At 48.3% G+C, this 24,603-nt stretch overlaps 1 protein-coding gene across 1 annotated transcript; it reads left to right on the forward strand.

Annotated features, from left to right (window-relative positions):
* Window positions 1-3,270: 3,270 nt before the first annotated feature.
* Window positions 3,271-24,503, forward strand: THEMIS2 (thymocyte selection associated family member 2). The gene is made up of 6 exons (XM_014605115.3): window positions 3,271-3,408; window positions 16,044-16,184; window positions 17,209-17,619; window positions 19,197-20,251; window positions 20,794-20,959; window positions 23,501-24,503. The coding sequence occupies exons 1-6, from the start codon at window positions 3,315-3,317 to the stop codon at window positions 23,596-23,598; spliced, it is 1,965 nt and encodes a 654-aa protein (XP_014460601.2). The 5' UTR covers window positions 3,271-3,314; the 3' UTR covers window positions 23,599-24,503.
* The last annotated feature ends 100 nt before the right edge of the window (window positions 24,504-24,603 follow it).

Below are 24,603 nucleotides of genomic sequence, written 5' to 3' on the forward strand. Positions count from 1 at the left end.
GGTGCCTGTACACAAATGCACAGAGCCTGGGAAACAAGCAGGAAGAAATGGAAGTCTTAGCACGGTCAAGGAACTATAACGTGATTGGAATAACAGAGACTTGTTGGGAGTTCACATGCCTGGAGCACTGTCAGGGATGGGTACAAACTGTTGGGGAAGGACAGTCAGGGGAGAAGAGGAAGAGGAGTTGCACTATATGTAAAACAGCCACATAATTGCTGAGCTCCAGTGTGAAACTAGTGACAGGCCTGTTGAAAGTGTCTGGGTTAGGGTAAATGGGGACAGCAAAAAAGGGTGATGTTGTGATGGATGTGTGCGATAAACCACTGGTCCAGGAATAAGTGGTGAATGTGCTTTCTTCAGACAACTAGTGGAAGTTTCCTGAGTGAACACAGGCCCTGGTTCTCATGGGAGATTTCAATCACCCCGACATCTGCTGGGAAGGCAATACAGCAGTGCACAGGCAATCCAGGAAGGTTTTGGAGAGTGTTGGGGATGACTTCCTGGTGTGAGTGCTGGACTGGCCAACTAGGGGCTGTGCTCTTCTTGACCTGGTGCTCACAAGCAGGGAAGAATCAGTGGGGAATGTAGTAGTAGATGGTAACTTGGGCAGCACTGTCCACGAGATGATTGAATTCAGGATCCTCAGGGAGTCTCACCCTAAGCTGCAGGGCCAGGGCAGGGAATAGGAGGGGCCACTGGTGGCTCATCCAGGGGCAGAGGTGTGTGGGGTGGTGGGGGTGCTCCCCGCTGCTGCATGGACTCCTGAAGGGGTATGGAGGACATGGGGCAGGTGCTTGGGCTCCGCACTTGGCTGCCCTCCCTTGGGGCCTCTGCAGCCCAGTGGGAGGGATCTGGCATGGCAGGGCAGAGCAGGGCTGGGAGGGGAAGCTCTTTGTGCCTGCGAGCCCCATGCCACCCTGGCAAGGCACCTCCTGCCCACCCCACAGTAGCAGGGGCAGCGGCATGGTGTTGTGCCCCTTGCTGCTGTGGAGTGGGCAGGGGATGCATCGCCAGGGCAGCGTGGAGCTCGCAGCGGCAAGGAGTTTCCCTGCCTGGCCCTGCTCTGCCCTCCCACACCGGATCCCACCCACTGGGCTGTGAAGAACTCGGTGAATGGCAGCAGGGCAGGGAGCCAGAGCCCATAGCAGGCAGCCCACAGCCACCCCTGCACCGCACACGTATCTGGGGGGCACCCCTATGGCAGACCCCCTGCCCCTGCCCATGGGCTCCACTCAGGCTGTGCTGCCCATGAGGGGAAGAAGGGGAAGCTGGACTCCACACTCCACTATGCTGCAGCAGCTGCCACCTCCCATGGGTGGCAGCCGGGTCTTGGGTGCTGCTGCAGAGGACAGGGGGCTGCGGACGTTCCTGGCTCTGTAGCCCTGGCATCTGGGCCCCCTTCCAGCAGGACTAGGGAGGCTTGGGAGCGGGGAGTGAGGGGCACCAGCAGGGCCAGGGGCTTTGGAAGGCAATGAAGGGCACCAGCAGAGCCAGGGGGCTGTGGGGGACGGGGACCAGCAGGGACAGGGAGCTGTGGCTTGGGAGTGAGGGGCTTGGATCTTCGTTCTGCATGTAAAGGGAATGGGGGGAGCTCTGATTTTCCAAGGTAAAAAACCCAATATCAAATACCAAAATTTATAGGTATTTATAATTTATTTTATTATAGTGATTGAGGCACTGGTAGGCTTCCAATTTGCTTTAAAATTGTAAATATATCAGTAAAACATTGTGTTCAGTTGATACCTTTATATATAGTGGCATTTCTTTGTAATCACATATTTGGGGGGTTTAATCAGAGAATTTGAGATTTTTTATGAGAGAAAACCAGGACCCCTGCATATAAATAATCTAACTCTGGACATTTTTCCTTTGGTCAAATGCTTTGGAGACTTTTTTAGAATGAACAAATCTTTCCCAGGTTTGTATTCAACTTGTAGATCATATATTTGCAGCTAAAATACTGAGGACATGGAGTATTTGCTAGACCCCTTTTGGCAAAGGTATTATTTTATGTCTAGTTTCTGATAATAGCAGCTTCCTGTAAATGGAAACATGGAAGTACACCACTGACTGGAACCAAAGTCACCTTCTCTATTTTGAGCGTATTGGCAATCAGGAGTTCTTTAGTCCCTGTATATAAAACCTCTTAAGTTCTGATCACACCATTCCTAAAAGGGCTGCAGCAACACTGTCTTGGAAGTATCTTAATTTTGGTTCTACTGTCATAGTACTTTGGGATAAGGCCCCTTTAATGAAGAGTTTTTCAAACTATTAAGATTTTCATGCCATATCCACTGGACATCTTTGCAAAGACTCTCAGGTTGCTCCTATTATCAGCTAGGCACAAATTTCTTTTTATTAGGCACAAATTTCCCTACACTGTTCACCGATCAATTGAAGTCTAGAGGCAGAGGCTGCATGTGAGTTCAGCCAGTTGGAGACAATCCCCAGTACAACCATTTTCTGAAATCCTCGCTCTGTACAGTAATGCTAGAACTGTCTCCTCTGGCAGGGCACAGGTTAGTCTCCGATCCAGGGGCGATGCGTAGGGGGTGCATGCGGGTGCACATGCACCTCCTGAGCGTGGCAGTGCACCCCCTGTAAAAAGGCGCTGCCGACAGTGTCACCGCTCAGCACCCCACCGCCGACACCACTGGCAGTGTCTGCGGTTCCCGCTGGTTCCCACTGCAGGTGGTCGCCATCCTCCTCCCTCTCCCCCTTGCCACCGACAGCACCAGCATCGGCTGCAGTAGCTTCCTCACTTACTGCTGCTGCACTCCTGCCGCCACCGTGCCCCACCAGCTCCTGGGGGCACATGCCATTCAAGCTCTGATCCAGGATACTTTTAGCTGAGCTTTGGCATCTCCTCTGTGGCTGGGCAACTGGATGCAGCACATTACATGAGGAGACAGACAAGGAGATAGTCGACTCTGCACAAGCCAAAACACCTATATCTCTACGGAAGTGGAACACAACTCTTGACCCCAGTTTACACAGCAAAGCCCCTCCATGCTGAAAGGCAGTATTAGCACAGAAGGGGTGAGGGCTATGCTTTCAGGGGGTAATATTTGGAGAGAAATAATAGACAATTTCCCGTTCAAACTGGGTTTTTAAAATTATTTTTGTGCCTGAGGACAGCAAACCTTAGGTCAGTGAAGGAGTGTCCTATCAGATGACCATCAGCAGCACTAGTCTCTGGGGCGGGAAGTTATTTCAGGCAAAAGCAGAAGTGAAAGACATTGAGCAGCTCAGTCCCCTCCTGCACACTCAGTTCCTGGCAGAGCACCAGGGAGGACTTCAGGTCTGCAGCTATGGAGCCTCTCTCTTTCCAGAAGTACATCTCCTCCCTGGATCCTGCATCGCTGCCCCGGGTGGTGAAGATTTGCTCTGGAGTGTACTTTCAAGGTGAGTGCCCTTGTCGTTACTGGCCACAGAGATAGAGGAGCATCTGTAGAGCTAAGAAAACCTACAGAGGTGTAGGTAAAGAAAGAAGTTCCTGCTGCTACTTCAGTCTAGCTTGCCCTAGCCTTGTTTCATTTCACACTAACCACCCAGAGCTCTTGGGTAGCAAACACCACTGGGCCTACCCTTCTCCACCTCCATGCAGCATGGTAGTTTACAGTGTTGCGAAGGCACCACTCAGTAGGGAGGGCAGGTTCTGCTATGTTATTGTCAGCTGAGCCCAAATTAGTGTAAGGGCAGCTTGTGGAGCAGGACAGCGATATGACTGTTGACCCTATAATGGTAATATTTATTACATGGGTCCTGCTACTCAGCAAACTCTAATTAAGAAGTAAAAATAGGGAAGTTAAAATTTAAGAAGACTAAGAACTTAACCCCCTGTTCCAGATAGAGTTCTTACCCCTAAAAGGGAAAAGTGTCAAAGACTCGCTGAAGTCCAAAGGGACTCTCTCATTGCTATTGATTTTACAGAAGGCGCTCAGCAATGTGCAACAACATGAAGACTAAGAGAGAAGGAAGATAGGACGTTCACTATTATGTAGCTCTGAGTTCCCTAAAAGCCGGCTCCAGTGTGACAATAGGGACTGGGCCTTGCACTTTGGTTTACAGCAGGGAAGCAGTCCGCAGAGTCACTGGATCCAACAACCCAAGAGGCTTTTATGGCATCTGGTGGCAGGAGGACTTTGGTAGCAGTTGCTCGCAGGGTGCTGCTGTGGGGAAAAGTGGCAGTAGCTGGGTCCTATTACCCATCTGCCCACCCACCTCTGACCTGAGCTGGGTCACTCTGGCCTGCAGCCTAAAAAGATTGCTGACCGCTGGTCTCCAGCCCCTCACTCCTTGGTAAAGAATTCCCTACGGTAAAATTTGGGTTGGAGAGAGAGAGGCAGACTTGAGCTAATTCCTCATTACCAGACACGTGCTATGACAAAATGGAGTTAATATTCAGAGTATGTATCCATCTGAAATGCGTAATGGTACTCTGCTCTGTAGGAACCCCATACGTGCATGGTGCTGATGAAGTTTAATGCTTAAAAATTAATACTGACTGGATTATTATACCTAAGGCATTACTGGGTTTGGTACTCTAAATTTAAATTTAACTAGTTTTTAATAACATTGGGTGTGTTTATTTTTTCTTTCCATTTGGGTTTCTAACTGTATTTCCATACCTTATTAGGTTTGGATTTTTTTTTTAATTTAATTTTCACTATGCATTTCCTCCATTTGTTACACTCTGGCAATGCAAACTGAATAGAAAAAAAGGTTTTATTTATTATAATCGAAACATTTTAAACAGTTAAAAACTTCAACCAAACCCTGAACATAACATATGCTACTTGCCAGCTGAGGTCTAACCTGGGCCATGTGAAGTGGTACCATCTTTCCTGTGTCTTGCATACAATACTTCCAATAATGTAGCCAAAAATCAGAGAATCATCGAAAGTTAGGGCTGGAAGGGACCTCAGGAGGTCATCTAGTCCAACCCCCTGCTCAAAGCAGGACCAGCCCCATCTAGATCATCTGAGCTAAAGCTTTGTCTAGCCGGGTTTTGAAAACCCCCAAGGATGGTTACCTACCTCTCTGGGTAACCTGTTCCAGTGCTTTACTACCCTCCTTGGGATAAAATTCTTCCTAATATCTAACCTAAACTTCCCTTTCTGCAACTTGAGCCCGTTCCTCCTTGTTCTGTCATCTGCCACCACTGAGAATAGGCTAGCTTCATCCCCTTTCAACCACCCTTCAAGTAGTTGAAGACTGCTATTAACTGCTATTAAATCGGCAGTTTACTTTTGAGAATGGTATGTGGGGCTGTGTCAAAAGCCTTACTAATGTTCAGATACATTACGTTCTCTGGGTTCCTCTTATCTACCATACTTGTTACACAGTCAAAGAAGGAAATCAAGTTGATTTGGCGTTATTTGCCAAATCCATGTTGCCTGCCATTCATAACTGCTTTATCTTCCAATTATTTATGAATTAACTGTTTCATAATTTGTTCTCAAAAGTATCAAAGTCAGATGAGCCATATATAATCCCCACATTCTCCTTTTTCCCCTTTTTAAAGATGGGCACTACATTAGCTCTTCCCCATGTTGTCTGGGATCTTGCCTATCATCCAAGATTTTACAAATATTTTGCATGATTTTGCCAGTGACTCCAAAACTACTTGAGCTAGTTCCTTCAAAAATTAAGGTTAAATTCTGTCAGGCCCTGGCTAACTAAATTCTTTCAAATAAGTAAAACAATTCTCTGATATGCTCTTTATGTCTCCTGGTCCACATCCCTTCCCATTCCTGATTTATACAGTTGCAACTGATTGAAGCAAAGCAGTCATTGAGCAGATTCACCTTATTTAGCATCTTCCTTTTAATAGCTCATTTTCTCTGCTGAGCAATAGATCAGCAGTTTTTCTTTTCCATCTGATTCATTTTAGATCCCCTTCTTGTTCTCTTCAACATCTATTGCCGGTTGTAACTTATTTCTCATCTTTACATTTGTGTTTGTTTCCCCTACATGTATGTGCTATTCCTTTCTATATTGTCTTAGGGGCAAACCCTTTCTTCTGTTTCCTGTGTATTTCTCAAGGCTCTGGTGATTTTCAGAGCTGAGAAGCTCTGTATACAATTTTTTCAGTTGCTTGTGGTCTGAAGTGGTGAGACTATTTCTGACCAGTTTTGAACTGAAGACTGCTTGTATCTACAGCAAACATTATTCTTTGTGCGAATGATCAAAATAGGAGACAGGGGTTTTTGTGAGTGATATCTTTTATTGGACTAACCGCATGGCTGTGAAAAACTTAGACAAGATTTCAAATACAATGAATTCTTCTTCTTCAAAAGATCTAAGGAAGAATGCATTTGAAAGCATGTTTAAGTCTATCCCAGGCAAGTAGCTGTTCAATAAATGAAATCATTCATAAAAACCTTGTCTTTTGCATATTTCCTGGACCATCATGGCTACAAGCATGACTCTAATACTACCAAACAGGAGCACCTGAAAGTCTCTCACAAGTGTTTTTCTGCAACTTCTCCAATTTTACAACAGCCTTTTCAAAATGTGTGCAGCAGGGCTGGGTGCAATATTCCAGTATTGGCTTCACTGATGCCATATCCAATGATAAAGTCGCCCCTTATTCCTACTCACTGCTCCTCTGCTTATACATTCCCAGGTATTGAATATATTGAAGGCAACGATCATCACATACCTTCTAGTTGTTTCACATTTACCTACCCACCAACTTCCTGTCCAGTTGTTATTTCATTATTATCTGACTGAGTAAGGTCCAAAATATCTTTTGTTTTGCAAAATGATCACTGTAGGCGGATGGGTCCCAGGATGTCTTGCTCACTCGCTTCCCCGCTTTGGAATCTTCCTTTTTACTTGCCTGCCACATCTTCATGTTTCAATAGTTTGAAAAGAGAAAAGGAAGGTGAAGGTTATCACAATCAGTGGTATGATGTGAGGGTAGTGCTTTTCTTCAAAGGGCTCCTCCTCCCCTACACCCTGTACCTTTGCACTCCCAGATGGATCCTGGTTATGGGTTTATCACTTCCACCTGAACTCCAAATCTTCGGGCTCATCTTACGAGTCCCAAAGGGGACTTATCATTGGAAACCCTTATCTTTCACCATACCTGGGGCGGAGGGAAGGGCCTTTTCTTAATTTAAGGCTCCCCTTCCCATTGTCCGTAATGGGGCATCCCCCATGAGTCCTTTGGTAACCAGCTATCAAGTACCAGCCTATTTAACACAATCAATTATCATCTCTACCCTCTCTTATTCTTTCTAGGGCTTATCAACTCATTGACTTATCAGCTATCTATGCACTTTACTACTCAATAGTCCATGCCCTGCTCAGTATCTTAATTCAATTAGCAATCCTCAATAATTAACAGTTTTACCACCTGCCAGTTTGCCAGTGCACTCACCTCTCTTCTCAGTAAGTCTTACCCCATTGTTCACATGCCAATCTCAACTATTTCCTCTGACTACTACTGTGCTGTGGGACATCCCTTACTTGGGCCCCATCCTTGCCCCAGTTTGGGCTGTACTCTGGCTCTGGGTTCTGGCTCTGGCTCTAAGTCTGGCTCCAGCTCTGGGTTCTGGTTCCAGCTCCAGCTCTGGGCTCTAGCACTGGCTCCGGGTTCTGGCTCTGGATTCCAGCTCTGGCTTCTGGTTCTGGCTTCAGGTCTGGCTCCAGCTCCAACTCTGGGTCCTGGCTCTGGCTCCAGCTCTGGGTTCTACTTCTCCACACAGTTGGCACAGTCCTTGATTGTCCCATGTCTTCCCCTCTCTGGAGACACTGGATATATGCCAGTAGTGCCTTTGAGCTTCTGGCAGAAGTGCTGGAAGCCAATGGGAGCCTGCTTCTATAGCACATGGCTGCCTGTCACCTGAGTCAACCTCTTCAGTCTCGGCCATCCTCCAGGCGACCAGCCACGCATCCTGGGAGCCTGCGCTGCAACCCTTGGGCCACGAGGTAAGTCCATGGGTGAGCTTTGGTCCAGCTGGCAAGTATGAACTGTAACAGAGCCCAGGACTGGTGCCCTGTTATAATCACGTATAATGTTTAGGAAGTCTAATGATGTTTTATTGTTGTCTGTAAGAGGTCTTCAGCAGGCATCTCCCAGACTTTCCAAGGATTGCAAGCAGGTCCTTAAAGAGTATTTTGTTTTGCTCTCTGATTTGATCCCATGGCCTCTTACAGACCTCAGTGGTACCCTGTTCTGGCCTAGGTTACTTGACCTGCTGAGCTGTAGGGAATTCAGAGGTACAGTGAGGGTGTCTATAATTTAAAATGCCCCTACCTCTTTTACCTAGTATTGCCAACCCCTGTGGTTCAAACGTTATGGGTGAGATTCCCCTGAATGCTAAGAGTTTTAAAAAAAGGATTCTATTGTGGTTTTGGTCAGTCAGTTTTTGATACCCCTCTTAGATCTGAATGTGGCAAATGTTGTTGCCAACGGTCCCAAATTTACACAGGTATTTTGAAACCTACCTCCCACCATACTCCTGTGTCCTGCCCAATAAGTCATTCTGTCCCCATCCCCAGCGTCAGTTCTGCTGAGCCCCTACATTTGCCTCCAGCCCTAGCTTCAAACTCCTATGTAAGTTCTGCTCTCACTACCATTAATTATAACCCCTACATCAGCTCTCTGCTGTCCGTCCCCCCCCCCCCCCCCAAATCTAAGTGGGGTTGCACTTCAGAACAGCTTCCTGGTTAAAAATTACCTGGCATTTTTTAGGTGATCCAAGAAAGATTTTCTTGTTATGGGGCTTAAAACCTAATGCTTTGCTTAGGAGTGATGTGTGACACTGAACATTAGAGGTCTAGATATATGATTTCAGCTTCTTGCAGGCAGCCTCCATCCAAATAATCCCCATCTCAAGCCAAGGCTTATATTGCAGGGGTTTGTGTCCAGCAGAGTTAGGCTGTGATCCATCTTTGTGTACAGTGGGGTCCTTGCAGGTCTAAGGCTCAGAAGGCCTGGGCCTCAGAATCCCCTGATATGCAGTCCTGCAGAGCCCTCAGATCTGGGTTGGGCCAATCTCTGCACATGGTGATTTCCCATATGTTTTGCTGGCTCATGAAGGTGGGGGTCTCCTCTCTGGCTGTAGCACTTTGAACAGCAACAACGGTAGCAGCAGCAGCAGCAGCCCCAGCTTTGCCACTTATTGCTAAATACTCTTTGAGGAAGGAAGTGCGTTTGCAATATCCTGTTCACTGACAGCACAGAGTTTTCCACCTTCCCACGAAGCTTTAGCTCTGCCCCCACATGCCTATAGAAGCTCCCTTCTGTTTACTGAAGGGTGTTCCTCTCTCTTCTATCAGGACTGCACATCCCTGTTGGGCTTCTTCCCTCCCAGTTGGAGTAATGGTGTTGATGATAGATGTATATGTAGTGATCACTGCATTCAGTAAACACAGGTATACATGAATAAGAAGAATTAAAAAACAGCCTTTAATTGTGGAGCAGTAGGCAGCCTCTGCAGAACCTTTGTCTCTCTCTGACTGACTCCTAGTTGCTCACATCTCACAGTTCCCGACTCCCTCTGTCTCCTGTTAGGGAGCATCTCTTCATGATTACTTGTATCATTACATCTTCCCTCTTAACAATAACTACAAAATCAACACAAAAATCAATATCCATCTACAGAGGAAAGGCACTTCACTCCAGAGGGGGTTTTTACCACTCACTTTTGTATTCCCCTTGATCTTCTTTTCTAGCAAGTTTCAGAGAGTCTTTCAGGAGGTTTTCTTTTCTTTTCTTTTCTTTTCTTTTCTTTTCTGACTGATAAAATATCAGATTCAGTCTCTGATTTGTTTTTGGTGGGAAGTTTTACCTTCAAGCTTTGATAGTCTGAGTCCTAATACTGGGATATGATTGACTTGCACTTTTGACAGCTCTGCTTTTGCACATAGCAAAGTTCATTACCTACAGACCCCTGATGCTGATTTCCTCTTTTTGCCTGATAGTATTTGTATATGTGTCTTTCCCATAAGGACATGGTTGCTTTGTGAAGTGCGGAACACTTGTTTTTTTCCTAAGAAAATTGTCTAGATTTGGGCCATGATGTGCAAGATGATCATCAGAAGGCATGGATGTTGTATCTTCTTGTACTGCACTACAAGCACATACTTAACTTAATTCAGTTTCTCACAAGTTGCCAGACTCAAAATTGTTGTCACCTCCCTAGGAACCACAATGGGAGTTTATTTAATCTATTTCTATATTGGATTTTAGCAGTGCATCTCCCTTTCACTGGCATCTATGTTCCCAGAGAGCCAGTTATTCTTGTTTGAGCTTCTTTGACTCACTTTTGGTCTCAATTTTAATTTTCTCTATTCATCCTCTGATAGCATATTAACCTGACCTTCAGTGTCCAATTTAAATTAAACCATTGTTCCTTGTACTTGCACTGGCAAAATCCAGGCTCTCTCATTGATTTTGCTGGATTTTACCATAACTATATAAAATTATTCTGGTAAGTTTTTAACTGTAAGCACTTAAGATTCTTGCATCTGGTATCTGCAACACCTGGAAAAATTGTTTTTCTTATTACAGTTAAAATAGGGCATTGTAAATGCAAGGCAATGTTTGAGGCCATATTGCCTTTCAGACTTGGTACACATCTGCTTGTTTGCTTTCTCTCTCTCAGCATTCTCCTTGCCAATGAAAAATTCTGCCCTAAGAAGTAGCTTCTTAACAGGGGAAAATTCCACCCTAACAGGTGGCTTTTTCTGGCCACATTCTTCTGTGCCCAGTGCATGGAAGACTACTATTGGTGCATTTTGCTCTGCAGCCTGGGCCTTCACAGTTTCTGCTGCCTTTTCATAAGTGGTGGAAAGGGGAAGCTAATGGGGCTTAGCACCCCCCTCCCCCTCCCCCTCCCCCTCCCCTCCCTGCCCTACTGCCAAATGCAGGGCAGCAGTAGGGCCACAAGGCAGCCCAGCCACGGGCTTCTGGTGGCTGCAGCAGAGGTTTCATAGTAGCTAGGGTCAGGAGGAACCTGAACAGATCACCTAGCCTGACCCCCTGCCACAGGCAGGAATGAATGCTGGGTTCACAAGACTCCAGACAGGTGATCATCCAACCTCCTCTTGAATTTTCCCAAGGTAGGGGCGAGAACCACTTCCCTGGGAAGTTGGTTCTAGATTTTGGCCACCCTAACTGTAAAATATTGCCTTCTGATCTCTAACCTAAACCTATTCTCCATCAGCTTATTACCATTGTTCCTTGTCACCCCAGGTGGTGCTGGGGAGAAAAGGGCTTTACCTATTTGCTGTTGATCCCCCCTGATGAGCTTGTAGGCAGCCACCAGGTCCCCCCTCAGCCTCCTCTTGGTGAGGCTGAACAGGTTCAGGTCCCTCAGTCTCTCCTTGTAGGGCCTGTCCTGCTGCCCCCTGACCAAGACGGTGGCCCTCCTCTAAACCCTCTCCAGGCTGGCCACATCCCTTTTGAAGTGCAGCGCCCAGTACTGGACTCAGTACTCCAACTGTGGCCTGACCAAAGTCACATAGAGGAGGAGCGTCACCTCTCTGGACCAACTTGAGATGCACCTTTGGATGCATGACAAGGTATGGCTGGCCTTGCTGGCTGCGGTCTGGCATTGACGGCTCATGTTCATCTTGGAGTCAATAATGACTCCAAGATCCCTTTCCGCCTCTGTGCTTTCAAGAGGGGAACTCCCCAGCCTGTATGTATGGTGTGGATTCCTTCTCCCAAGGTGCAGCACCCTGCATTTGTCTACGTTGAACCCCATCCTATTCTCATCTGCCCACTTCTGTAGTCTGTCTAAATCTATTTGCAGCCTCTCTCTCCTTTCAAGTGTGTCCACCTCGCCCCACATCTTAGTGTCATCAGCAAACTTGGACAGTGTGCTTTCCACCCCCTCGTCCAAGGTGGGATGGCATGGGACTGAGCTGTGAGTGGCTCATCCAGGGGGCACAGTTCCTGCTGCTATGTGCACCCAGGGAGTCATGGGAGGTGTGTGCCCCCGGATCTGCGTGGGGGAGGGAATGCTGCCACTGTAGTCTGGGGCCAGGCTGGTGCCAGGCTCTTCCTGGCGGGGGGTGGGTTGGACCATGCTGCACTCGGGGCACGAGGCAGCAATGGAAAGGGGCTCCACCTCTCTCCCCTAGGGAGGAGGCTCTTCTCAGCCAGACTGGCTGACCTGCTCCACCGGGCTTTAAACTAAGCCTGCTGGGGGACGGGGGGACTACCGCCACTGCTGGCCCACTGAACAATCCTTGCAAAGCCAGTGGATCATGGCACTCAAGGGAGCCCACCCCAGCCCCAGCCCTGGTAAAATCTGTGGGCAAGGAAGGAGCCCCCCAGGGGGCACTTGCCTGCCTGTACACAAATGCCAGGAGCTTGGGGAATAAGCAGGAGGAGCTCATCCTCCTGCTCAGTGCAAACAATTACGATGTCATAGGGATCACGGAGACCTGGTGGGACTCCACCCATGACTGGACCACGGGGATAGATGGCTATACCCTGTACAGGAGGGATCGTGTAGAGAAAAGGGGCGGGGGTGTAGCTCTCTATGTTAAGGAAAGCTACGCGTCCCTGCAAGCCGATATTGGTGACCAGGGTGGACGGCTGGAAACCCTCTGGGTTAAAATCCGTGGGGAACATGGCACAGGGGACACAATGGTGGGAGTCTATTACAGACCTCCCACCCAAAGTCCTGAGCTAGACCAGGAGTTTGCCCAGGAACTGGCTGAGGCAGCTTGCTCCAGGACCATGGTTGTCATGGGTGACTTCAATTACCCAGACATCTCGTGGGAGGATCGCTCAGCAAAATCTGAGCGGTCGCAGAGCTTCCTCTCATGCGTGGATGACCTCTACCTGACTCAAGAAGTCTATGGGCCAATGAGAGGCAAAGCGCTGCTCGACCTGGTGCTGGCTACTGGGGAGGACCTAGTCGGCGACCTAGTGATCGATGGGAAGCTGGGTGACAGCGACCACGAGCTGATCACCTTCACCATCCGCCGAAAAGCTGGCAAGTCAGTCAGCAACACGCAAGTCCTTGACTTCAGGAAAGCCGACTTTGACAAGCTCAGGAGGCTTGTCAGTGAGGCCCTAAGGGACTGTGACCGCAGGGAGAGGGGAGTTCAAGAAGAGTGGTTGCTCCTCAAGGGAGCGATCCTCAATGCACAAGCTAAGTCTATTCCATCTCGGAGGAAAGGCAGCAAGAGGGCACAGCAGCCCCCCTGGCTCTCCAGGGACCTAGCAGACCTCCTGAGGCTAAAAAGAAAGGCCTACAAAGGATGGAGGATGGGAGTCACCTCCAAGGAGGATTATTCTGCACTGGTCTGGTCCTGTAGGGAGCAGACCAGGAAAGCCAAGGCTGCAACTGAACTCCAGCTAGCTTTGAGCATCAAGGACAATAAAAAGTCCTTTTTCAGATATGTGGGGAGCCGGAGGAAAAGCAGGGGCAACGTTGGACCCCTGCTGAACCAGATGGGGCAACTGACAACTGACGCCCAGGAAAAAGCCAACCTATTAAATAGGTACTTTGCGTCGGTCTTTCATCAGCCCCATGGGACGCCCGTGCCTGCTACAGGGCCGGGAAGTCCGGGTGAGGGTGATCCCCTGCCCTCCATTAATGCTGACTTTGTGAAGGAGCATCTTGAGAAGCTGGATACCTTCAAGTCATCTGGCCCTGACAATCTTCAACCCAGGGTACTCAAGGAGCTGGCGAGCATCATAGCCCAGCCTCTAGCGCGGATCTTTGAAAACTCTTGGTGCTCTGGTGTAGTGCCCGAAGACTGGAAGAAGGCCAACGTGGTGCCTATCTTCAAGAAAGGGAGGAAAGTGGATCCGGCTAACTATAGGCCCATCAGCCTGACTTCTATCCCGGGGAAGATCTTAGAAAAGTTTATTAAAGAGGCCATCCTTAATGGACTGGCCGACGCCAACATCTTAAGGGATAGCCAGCACGGGTTTGTTGCAGGTAGGTCTTGCTTGACCAATCTCATTTCCTTCTACGACCAGGTGACCTATCACCTGGACAAGGGAGATGAGATTGATGTCATATATCTTGACTTCAAAAAAGCCTTCGATCTGGTGTCCCATGATCGTCTCTTGGAGAAACTGGCCAATTGTCGCCTTGGGTCCCCCACGATCCACTGGCTGGAAAATTGGCTCCGGGGTCGGACCCAGAGGGTAGTAATTGATGGAAGTCGCTCATCGTGGTGTCCTGTGACCAGTGGGGTCCCCCAAGGCTCTGTCCTTGGACCCATACTGTTCAACATCTTCATTAATGATGTGGACACTGGAGTCAGAAGCGGACTGGCCAAGTTTGCTGATGACACCAAACTTTGGGGCAAAGCATCCACACCAGAAGACAGGCGGGTGATCCAGGCTGACCTGGACAGGCTCAGCAAGTGGGCGGATGAGAATCTGATGGTGTTCAACGCCGATAAATGCAAGGTTCTCCACCTTGGGAAGAAAAACCCGCAGCATCCTTATAGGCTCGGCAGTGCTATGTTGGTTAGCACTATGGAAGAAAGAGACTTGGGGGTCATCATTGACCACAAGATGAACATGAGCCTGCAATGCGATGCTGCGGCTAGTAAAGCGACCAAAATGCTGGCTTGCATCCATAGATGCTTCTCAAGCAAATCCCGGGACGTCATTCTCCCCCTGTACTCGGCCTTAGTGAGGCCGCAGCTGGAGTACTGCGTCCAGTTTTGGGCTCCACAATTCAAAAAGGATGTGGAGAAGCTTGAGAGAGTCCAGAGAAGAGCCACGCACATGATCAGAGGTCAGGGAAGCAGACCCTACGATGACAGGCTGAGAGCCCTGGGGCTCTTTAGCCTGGAAAAGCGCAGGCTCAGGGGTGATCTGATGGCCACCTACAAGTTTATCAGGGGTGACCACCAGTATCTGGGGGAACGTTTGTTCACCAGAGCGCCCCAAGGGATGACGAGGATGAATGGTCACAAACTACTACAAGATCGTTTCGGGCTGGACATAAGGAAGAATTTCTTTACTGTCCGAGCCCCCAAGGTCTGGAACAGCCTGCCACCGGAGGTTGTTCAAGCGCCTTCATTGAACACCTTCAAGATGAAACTGGATGCTTATCTTGCTGGGATCCTATGACCCCAGCTGACGTCCTGCCCTTTGGGCGGGGGGCTGGACTCGATGATCTTCTGAGGTCCCTTCCAGCCCTAATGTCTATGAAATCTATGAAATCTATGAAAAACCCTGGTGCTAACTAGGTGCTGCCAAGCGGGGGGGGGAGGGGGGATCCCTGCTGCTGCCCACTGCCCCACACTGCATTGGGGGGCTCTGCCACAAGCCCCCCAACCCCCCCTGCTCCCCCGCCTCCGCATGGGTGCCTCGCCCAGGCCAGCTCCAGCCCTTTAAGAAAAAAATAGCTGAAAAAAGCCCCAGGACTCACCGTTTCTGCAGCAGCCTCGAGGCTTCAGGGGCTCGTGCAGAGCCCCCCGCATGGTGCAGGGCAGTGGGGGGCAGTGGGGATCACGTCCCGCTGGCAGGAGCAGTGAATCTGGGGTTTTTCAGGGTATTTTTCTTAAAGGGCTGGAGGTGGCCTGTACAAGGCACCCATGGCGGGGGGGAACAGGGGGGGTCAGGGGGCTCGTACAGAGCCCCCCATGCAGCATGGGGCAGTGGGGGGCAGCAGGGTTCTGCCCCCCATCCAGCAGCACCCAGTGATCCGGGGCTTTTTTTTTTTACAAGTGCCAGGAGCTGCAGCAGCCATTGCCGAGCTGGGAGAGGGGTGGAGGGTGGGCCTGGCCTGGCTGATTCAGAGATTTGGCTGCCGCCGAATCTCATGATCAGATTCAGCCGAATTGAATCAGGACAGTGATTCAAATCACTGAATCGAATCACTGTCCCCCGAATCGGACAAATCCGAATTCGAAACGAATACTAGCCACTTTGCACAGGCCTAATGTAGACATACCACGTGTCAATTGCTCAAGGTCACACAGGATGTCTGTGACAGAACAGAGCAGGCACACTAACCCCTGGACCATCTGTCCTCTTCTTGTCCAGTTATCACAGCTGCAGAAAGTCTTAGAAACTGCCTGTCTTCCCTCTGTAGGGTCTGTGTACGAGATGGCAGGCAGTGAATGCTGCCTGTCAACAGGAGACCTGCTGAAAATTGTTGCTGTTCAACTGCAGAGGGTCACCTGTGAAAATGTGGAGACTGGGCAGTCCACAGAGCTGCCGCTGAACTTTACAGGTAACACAAGACTGCTGACTGCAGTCATCCAGCTTTATGCAGATATACAGTGTACCCACAGAAACCATACTCCCTAGACAATCCTAGTTTCACAGATCCTCTACACCAAGGGTGTCCAACCTTTTTGAATGTGGGGCCAGATCATGAACTTTTTATCACTCAGTGGGCTGGCGAGCCATATTCAAAGACCTCACAGGAAGCGGTATCACATCACCTCCCCGAAATGAAAGTACAGTGTTTACTTTTGTTTCCAGTCGCAGCACCTTGGGCCTCAGAAAACAGCTTGGAGGGCCACATGGCGGCCCGTGGGCCATATGTTGGACAAGCCTACTCTACACACATACTCATACCCCCAGAGTATACATGCATTCCACCTACAACAGCCTCCACACACACACATACACTGCTGCACACAACCAACCTTCCTACCCATCCAGCCTCTCATGTTCACTCTGTCCACCACAATAGCTACACACATACACACAAACATATACAGGCACACAGAGTATGTCACATGCACTGTGCCCACCACCAACAGTCTCTGAACACATGCCCATATACAATTGCACATGAGCACTCAGATCACCACAAACACACCAACCACATACATGCATGCCCCCCGCTTTAGCTATGGCAGGTTAGGGTGTTACACCCTGTGGTTGTGTCAGGGTTGACAATAGTTCTTCTAATAGGTTAGATAATGGATTTGTATAAGATGGTTTGGATAGGGATTATCCTGCTTCAGGCAGAGGGTTGGAGTAGATGGCCCTTGAAGGTCCCCTCAGCCCTACTTGTCTATGATTATATGACTTGCACACCGCCTCCCACAAGCAGGTCACACCCCTGCATCCTTACTTCTGCATCCTGCAGAGATGGGTGTTGCTAACTGCAAGTTTCTTTTGCCATTGTGGGTGACAAACAGAGTCAAGAACTTCTCATTTAAGTTCTGCTACTGGCTGCGTCACTTGGCCCCTCATTCCCAGGGGACTCGCCGATCACAAGGTCTCTTGTGCTTTCCCTGCAGGTCGTTTCAAGCTCAGCCCAGACAAGCTGCCTTTTACAAGCCTGGAGGAGTTTGCCAAAACCAAACCACCTGGGCTCCAGGCTATGCCATGCTACTTCATCTCTGCAGCTGACTTGAGCATAGATGGACAAATCATTCCAAAGGGCCAGTCTATTTCCTTGGTATCAGTGACTACCCATGAGGGCAGAGAGTATGCTTCCTGCATAACCAGTGGGCCCAGTGGGCACCATTCTTTCTGGTTGCCTTTCTCCTTTAGGGGCACATTCTATCCATGCAGTGGGCAGCAGCACTACACATTGAGTGAGGCATTGCAAGCAAAAGAGCTGTGCGGCCAGCACCTGAAGTGCTCCAAACTTGGCACGCACACCTTCCTCCTTTGCCCAGAGTATGAAGTGCAGGCAATAATGCACAGTGAGTATGGGCCTGGCTGCCCCTGGAAGCCCTCCAACATTTTTTGTCAAGGGGTCTATGGGTGTCTGTCTGCTGGGTAGGGTCTGGTATGGGTGCCCCTGTGTCTGCATATATGTATGCATGCATACGTGTGAGTGCATATATGCCTACCTCTGTGTCTCTATACCTATCCCCATCTTAACATCTCTGGGTGAGTCTGGTGAGTATGGATGTTCTGGTATCCTTAGCTTTCTGTACATGCATACGTGTATCTCCTAGTTTTGGGGGTGGTGCCTCAGTATGTGTGGCCATCTTGGGTCTGATGTTTGTTTAGGCTGTGGTTTCTCTGTCTTTGTGTGCCCCACGATTTCTGCGAGACTTTGATGCATGTTGTAAGTGGGTATTGTCTCTATCAACCCATTTATATGTCAAAGATGTGTGCACATGCTTATGCATGTCTATATCCTGCTATATTTGTGTGCATTTTGTATATCTGTCAATACATTTGAATCCCTGTGTGTGGGAGCATATGACACTGTCTGTATGAGTTTGGGATATGAGGGGGGATAATTTTCCTTTTATTTCACTGAACTGAGTTTATTTAAACCATTAATTTAACCTCTTAAATAATCCATAACAAACTATCAGTCAGGGGTCAGTTGGGAAAAAGGTGGCAGTATTCTTCCAAGCTCTGCCCACAGTATAAGCCCTGCCTATTACTTATGCCCTGAGAACGTGTAACTGCACGTGGTAGGTTGTGCAGATGATCAGAAAGTGATGCTGCTGCCTGTGGACACTTTGGGGCTCCCTGGGACTGGCAAGTTTCAATGCATCTTTGAGCTGTGTTGGGCCCTGTAGTAGGTTTGGGGATTTGCTTAGCTCAAACACAGGTTTTTGGGGGTTCAAGTACTATCTTTTCTCAGCTTCTTAACTTCCCCAAGGCAAACTCCCTCCTGGCAGGAGTCAACATAAGCAATTCAGTCATAAACCCATGTGTATACTACTATACACTTCTCCCAGACCTGAAGAGAGTCCTCAGGCATGGTTCTGCTGCCATTTACCCGCTCTCTCCCTTGACCCTCCAGCCACAGGAAAGCTCACTTATAGTCTTGGCTGCACTCATGGTCCTCTGGGAGAGAGGCACTCTTAGTGTGATCCCTGGGCTTCTCCATGAGCTGACCCACTAACTCTATTTATCTGTCTCAGTTGGTCCCTTTCCTTAGGCAGTTTGTAATTAGGTTTCCTGCATGCAGCTAGGCTAATCCTTCTAGCAACCTGCAAGCAGTTGCTTGCCAGGTGCAGCTGGCTGTAGCCTCTGAAAGCCTTTAGGCTGCTACAAGCCTCCTGAAACTCCACAGCCTGTTATAGGCCCCTTCTTGTTTAGGTTGAAATGTGTGGTAGCAAATCCCAAATGCTTCCCTCATGTGGCATGTGTATTGTCACTGACAGTGAACTGTACAGATCTGGGATCAAGCTTCCCCTCAGTGCCTAAAGTGATAGGAAAAAGTGCCCACCTTACTGTCCTGGGATCCTTTTGACATTAGCATGACTGGCAGGGTGGGACCTTGGCTCCACTAATGTGCATGTACCCCCTGCAGTGCGGAAGGACGTGGTAAAAATTCCCTCCTCCCTGGAAGTGGATGTGGAGGATGTCACAGAGGAGTCCCAGCACATCCACTTTATTAAGCCACTGATGCTGAGTGAGGTGCTGAAGTTGCAGGACATCTTTCCTGTGCAGGCTGAGATTCTGGATGGGCCTGAGTACCCCCCCATCTTTGAGAATGACTGGATTGCCCGCTTGCACAAAGGACAAAAGATCCAAATTCACAATAAGGTCTGTGCCTGGAGGATTTTGGCATCCTCCAGAAAGGGCTCCCGGCACTTCCTGCTCTCCAGCACCTACCAAGGCAGGTTCCGGAGACGTCCCAGGGAGTTCCCTACTGTCTATGACTTGGCAATGAGCCTGGGGTCAAGCAAGCGCCTGCGTGTAGTGGTTACGAGGGACTGTGAAAGCAACGAGGAGAACCTACCATCACTCAGCATAGGGGACCGACTGGAAGTGCTGCACCTGGTCAAGGCCAACATGCAGAATCAGGCACAGCACCAAGCCGCTGATGTCCTTCTGTGCAGCCGGAGCTGTGGTGACGAAGACGAGGATGATGAAGAGAATGAAGAGCTTTTGCTGCCATTGTACCTGGATGGCGGCTTTGTGGAAGAGATGGGAGACAGCAAGAAGTATACCCTTCCTGAGATAGTAGAACAGTTTCAACTGCCCTGTGAAGTCCGGATGACAGCCAAGGACTCCTCTCTTGCCCATGACATTCTGGGCTCCTACTCTATGCTGCGGCTAGAAGCACAGATCACCGAGACTTTCTTAGTGACCAGCTTATGTGAGGAGCCGGATGCAAGCTTTGAAATCCCACCCCAGTGGGTGGACATGTCCTTGTTCTTCACTGAAGAGCGTGTCCCAGTGCAAACCCACCTGACAGACATGTCAAAGATTGAAGTGCTGACTGAATCCTTCTACTATCAGTTGGTGAAGCTGTTGCCTGGCACTGCAGTTGCCCCACCACGGCCCCCCAAGAGGAGAGAGTGTAAGAACAAGACAGGCCCTCAGAAAACCAGAGAAGAAAGGGTCCCTGAGAAACCAAAGGTATAGATCAGCCTATGGCTATGTGGGGTGGGGGTGGGAAGAGAAGGGGGAAAGGGTGTGCATGTAAGCACATGAATGCACAGGGGTGTGTGTGAATGTGCACAGATAAACGTGTATAACTTGGCTTGCGTGTGTGCAGGAGTGTGGGTATGTGAGTGTGTAAGTCTGCATATATAGGTATGGCCAAGCATGAGTGCACATACACATGTTGGCTCATGTGTGGGCATGAGTCTTTTTGAGTGTCTGGGGGACATGTACATGTGCATGCATGAATGATGCTTTTGTTACCTGTCCACTTTCTTGAGTGGAGGAAGAGGACCGAGCCAGAAGGTCAACACAGAGGTGGTCCAGGGAGGGAAGAAGAGCCCCAGAAGGTCCCTCTTGCTAGTCCCACTCCATTGCCATCCTGCAGCAAAGATCTTGGGTGTTCATGGAACATGATTTCCTCAGCCTCTTTCCCCTTGATTTGTACTCTGTAGGCCCAGCTGCCAACACCTGTGGCAGACTAATATCTGTTTTTGTTTACTCCTTTTTCCTTTCAGCAACCACCTCCTGGGTCCAAGCCAAAGTCTGCACCACAGGAGCCTCTGAACCTCAAGCCAAGCAAGATGCAAAGTAACCCTATTGCCAGGAGCACCCCAAATGAGTATGACACACAGCCCTGTTTGCAGAAGCCCCGCACGCCGAAAAGATTCCTGAAAAATGATGGTGAGATGGTCGTCAGACCAACTGTTCTAGCATACTCTAGCACAGGGGTAGGCAACCTTTTCTGGCTGCAGGCTTGAATGATCCACCCAGTCAGAGGCAAGAGGGTGCACTAAAATGCAACACAAACCACATGAAAGACTTGGAGAATCCTACTACTGCAGAACTTAAATTATCATTACAGCACCTGGGGTGGGGCTCCCTCCCACACACAGGGAATGAAGAGCCTGTTTGCAACACTGGCAGGTTATATGAAATTGGGAGGAGTGAGGATCATGAGTGAGAACAGAGAAAAAAAGAGGGATTATCCTAATGAGGTTAGAAATGTAAGGAAGTAGAAAGCAAAACTCAGCTGGGGAAAAAATGCCTGCTAATGAATAAGAGAATATAGGCAGTCCTCAGATTTACGACACAATTGGTTCCTGAAAACCGAGTCATAAGTCGAAACGTTGTAACTCGAAACCAATTTTCTCATAAGAAACAACGTTATAAATGGGGATTGGTTCCTGAACCAAGGCCCGATAACCTATTTTCACCAAAAATACCCCAGAATTTTGTACTCAGTCAATTATAGCTGAGTAGTATATCTACATTAATGTAGTTCTATTGTAAACAGCAATCGTATTGATTTGGAAGGACTTCTTTGAGGTGACTTTGCTGAACTTTTTGATGGGCTCTTGGCTGGAGTCTTTTCAGAAGTCTTGGCTGCAGGTTTTTCTGGAGTCCTGTCTGCTTTCTTAAAGAAAGTGTCCAAGGAAGTTTGGACAGGTGTTCTCCAGGGGGATGGGTGACACAGCAAACTTGTTTGCTGGCGTGGCATCACATTGGATCAAGTGTTGTAAAGACAAAACTGACGTCAGAAAGTTAAAACAGGGTGTCAATTTATAAGCGTTGTAAGTGCAAAATGTAACTCAAAACGTTGCAAGTCAAGGACTGCCTGTATGTAATAATGGTAGCATGACTAGGTTGGCTAGTCTGTGGTGGTAGTTGGGGTGGTGAGGACGGGACACCTGGGACGCTTGCGCTGACAGCAGCTGACAATGTCTTCCCTAGAAAGTTAGCCTGGGACCTCCTCTAACCCTTGTCCTGTACATATATAAAACCACTCACTTAAGTGCAGTGGTGTCTTTAGCCCAGGTTAGCGGGCACAGCTAGGAGTGTTAGCCAGGACGTGGGGCCAATTTCAATCAGGCTGTTAACCTTTCCACCTTTCAGTGTGGACACAAGGTAGCTCACTTGCATGTTGATACTCTTCCAGTGCCATCCCACAATTCCCTTGGAAGGGACAATTCTCTATTTGTAAGCTTGACAGTACCATAATCATCTTTGGCAATCCCTTTCAGTCTAGGATGACTTGTCTTCCATGATTGTCCTATCTTTGGGGTCTGAGTACAGCTGATGGCACTGATCCAGGATCGACAGACTTTTGCAGCTTGGGCTCGTTTCCATGCAGGGTGGGTGGCTCCGGATTCTTGATTTGGTCCATGACAGAGTTTCTGCTGCTCCCACTTTTATGATCCTTTCGGCATAACAAAGAGGGGATGACTGCAAGATCGGGGGCAGCTGCACTGCACTACTGGCAGCACAGTCCTGACTCTGTGCCCTGCACCACTGTCACCTAGGGCACTCAAGTGTTCAGTGACACCTCTGGATTTAGATAGGCAGTAAATAAGGTTTGGGGCCAGAATGGAACGATGAATATGGAGAGAACTACTGAGTCACGACCTATTCAGTGAGCACCACCTATCCTATGTGCTAACGCAGATTCCCATGGAAAATATACTCCGTAGGCAAGGAATTAAAGATTTTTCTCATGTATGCACAATGGGTCGAATTTTCTATGGGTGTCAGTTCTTAACCTTTGGGTGCTACATTCACATAGCTTTTAAAAATGAAATATAAAAGAAATTGAATTGTTGCTTTTAACCTTATAAAGCAATGAAGTGACAGTGGTGAAATGCCCCCTCTCCCCGCTCCTCAATATTACTGAATTAATGCAGGGAGCACACACACTGCTAGGTAAACTTTATGTCAAGATAGTTAAAAAAAACAAAACCAAAAAATAGGCTGCAATCATGGGAACAAATATCATCTTTCAACATTTGAATGTATAATTGCAGGGTGCCAAATTTGATTTCCCTCCTACTAATATCACGATGCAGTGGACTCTATGGTCCTGGAACTGCTTGTCACCTCCCTCCAAATGTCAGAAATGGACCACTGACAGAAGCAGGATGCCAGTCTACACTGAAGTGGTCTGATCAGGCATGATAGATTTTGGCTTCTTTAGTAACATGCAAGAAAACTCCTATTTCCTTTCACACCCTTTCCTTCTGGGTTCTTTGCAGTTATTGTCTTTGTCCTCACATGACAATATTACTCCTGTATATCAAGTTCTCTGAGCCTGCGGGTGTGGGGGCAGGAGATAAGATGAGAAACTAGCAGCATCTCTCCCAAAAGGGTTCTTGTGGCATCAAGTCTTAGCACAAATTCCTGGACTTGGCTAAAACAGCCAGGGGACCTGAGTGTTCTCTTTTCTTTCAGGTGCAAATTCCAGTGACAGTTCAGAGCACGACTATGAAGTAATTGAAAAGGATGTTGAAAAAACAATTCACAAAATGGAGACAGCTCTTCATTGGTAAAGGCCCAGCCTCCACGAATGGGACAGGAAGCTTTCCTACTCAAAACTAGTTCCAGGTCTTAAAATTAACTAGGGTTTTCATTTGCAAAGTTTGACTGCAACCTTGAGAGTTCAAAGAGAGCTGCTGCAATCTTTGAGAGAGAGACAATTCCCGGTGCAGTGCAAGCAGCCTATGCCTTCCGAAACCCATCTTCTGTACTAAGCAGTCATCTATTCCATTGTGCACTGAATAAGCAGTGTCCCAAGAAGGACAACCTGGAAACCTCTGCTGTAGACTGGCTAGAAGGCTTAGAAGTCCAGTCTCCTCCACTGATCCCTTAGCAGGCCCAACACATCTGCTCTCAGGGTGGTCTCCCCTCAGGTGACTTCAGCATCTCCAAACCTTGACAAGCTCTATGCTCATGCTGAGGAAAATGCCCCGTTGTGCTGAGCAGGCAGACATGAACAAAACACTGGTCAGGAGTATCAGAGAGTAATATTGTGTTGGCCCAAGCAAGCACTGCTTTGAGACACTTTAGAAATGACACAAGCCCAGATACTCAGGAGAGCATTACACACAGCTTTATTAACTACCAGATGATTCACCATCTTCATCCTTGCTCTGGACTATACACTTCTGAGACTTGCCACTGTTGCTAATGGTCTTTTACAGTATTTATCCTCAATCTGCAACCCCTTTATAACAAGCTCCCATTACCAATATGGAAATACATCCTTTTAACTGCAGGCATTCATCTACAAGTTATGGGTCAGCAATAAGTAGTCTGTATGGATAGCCAAGAGAGGCACTTCCTAAAGAATCAACATGATGCTCTATGTTTGTTCATTATTGTAGCAATCACCTATACAGGGCCTAAATTTCTAAGCCTAAAGTTAAATTAATCAATAAAGTCACTGCATTTTGGAGGTGTCGGGCAGTTATGCTCTTGTTAGTATCCATGGGATGGGAACTCACTCCTACAGAAAATCAGATGCCTAGATGCCTAGCTTTGGATCCAAGAGTCTA

This window comes from Alligator mississippiensis, chromosome 6 (assembly GCF_030867095.1).
Source record: "Alligator mississippiensis isolate rAllMis1 chromosome 6, rAllMis1, whole genome shotgun sequence".
Classification (NCBI taxonomy): Eukaryota; Metazoa; Chordata; order Crocodylia; family Alligatoridae; genus Alligator; species Alligator mississippiensis.

Excerpts from the sequence above, each read along its gene's own strand:
- THEMIS2 (XM_014605115.3), top strand. The coding sequence starts at position 3,315 with ATGGAGCCTCTCTCTTTCCAGAAGTACATCTCCTCCCTGGATCCTGCA. Across the intron at positions 20,252-20,793 it reads GGGTCCCTGAGAAACCAAAG|CAACCACCTCCTGGGTCCAA; the intron begins GTATAGATCAGC and ends TTTTCCTTTCAG. Across the intron at positions 20,960-23,500 it reads AAGATTCCTGAAAAATGATG|GTGCAAATTCCAGTGACAGT; the intron begins GTGAGATGGTCG and ends CTTTTCTTTCAG.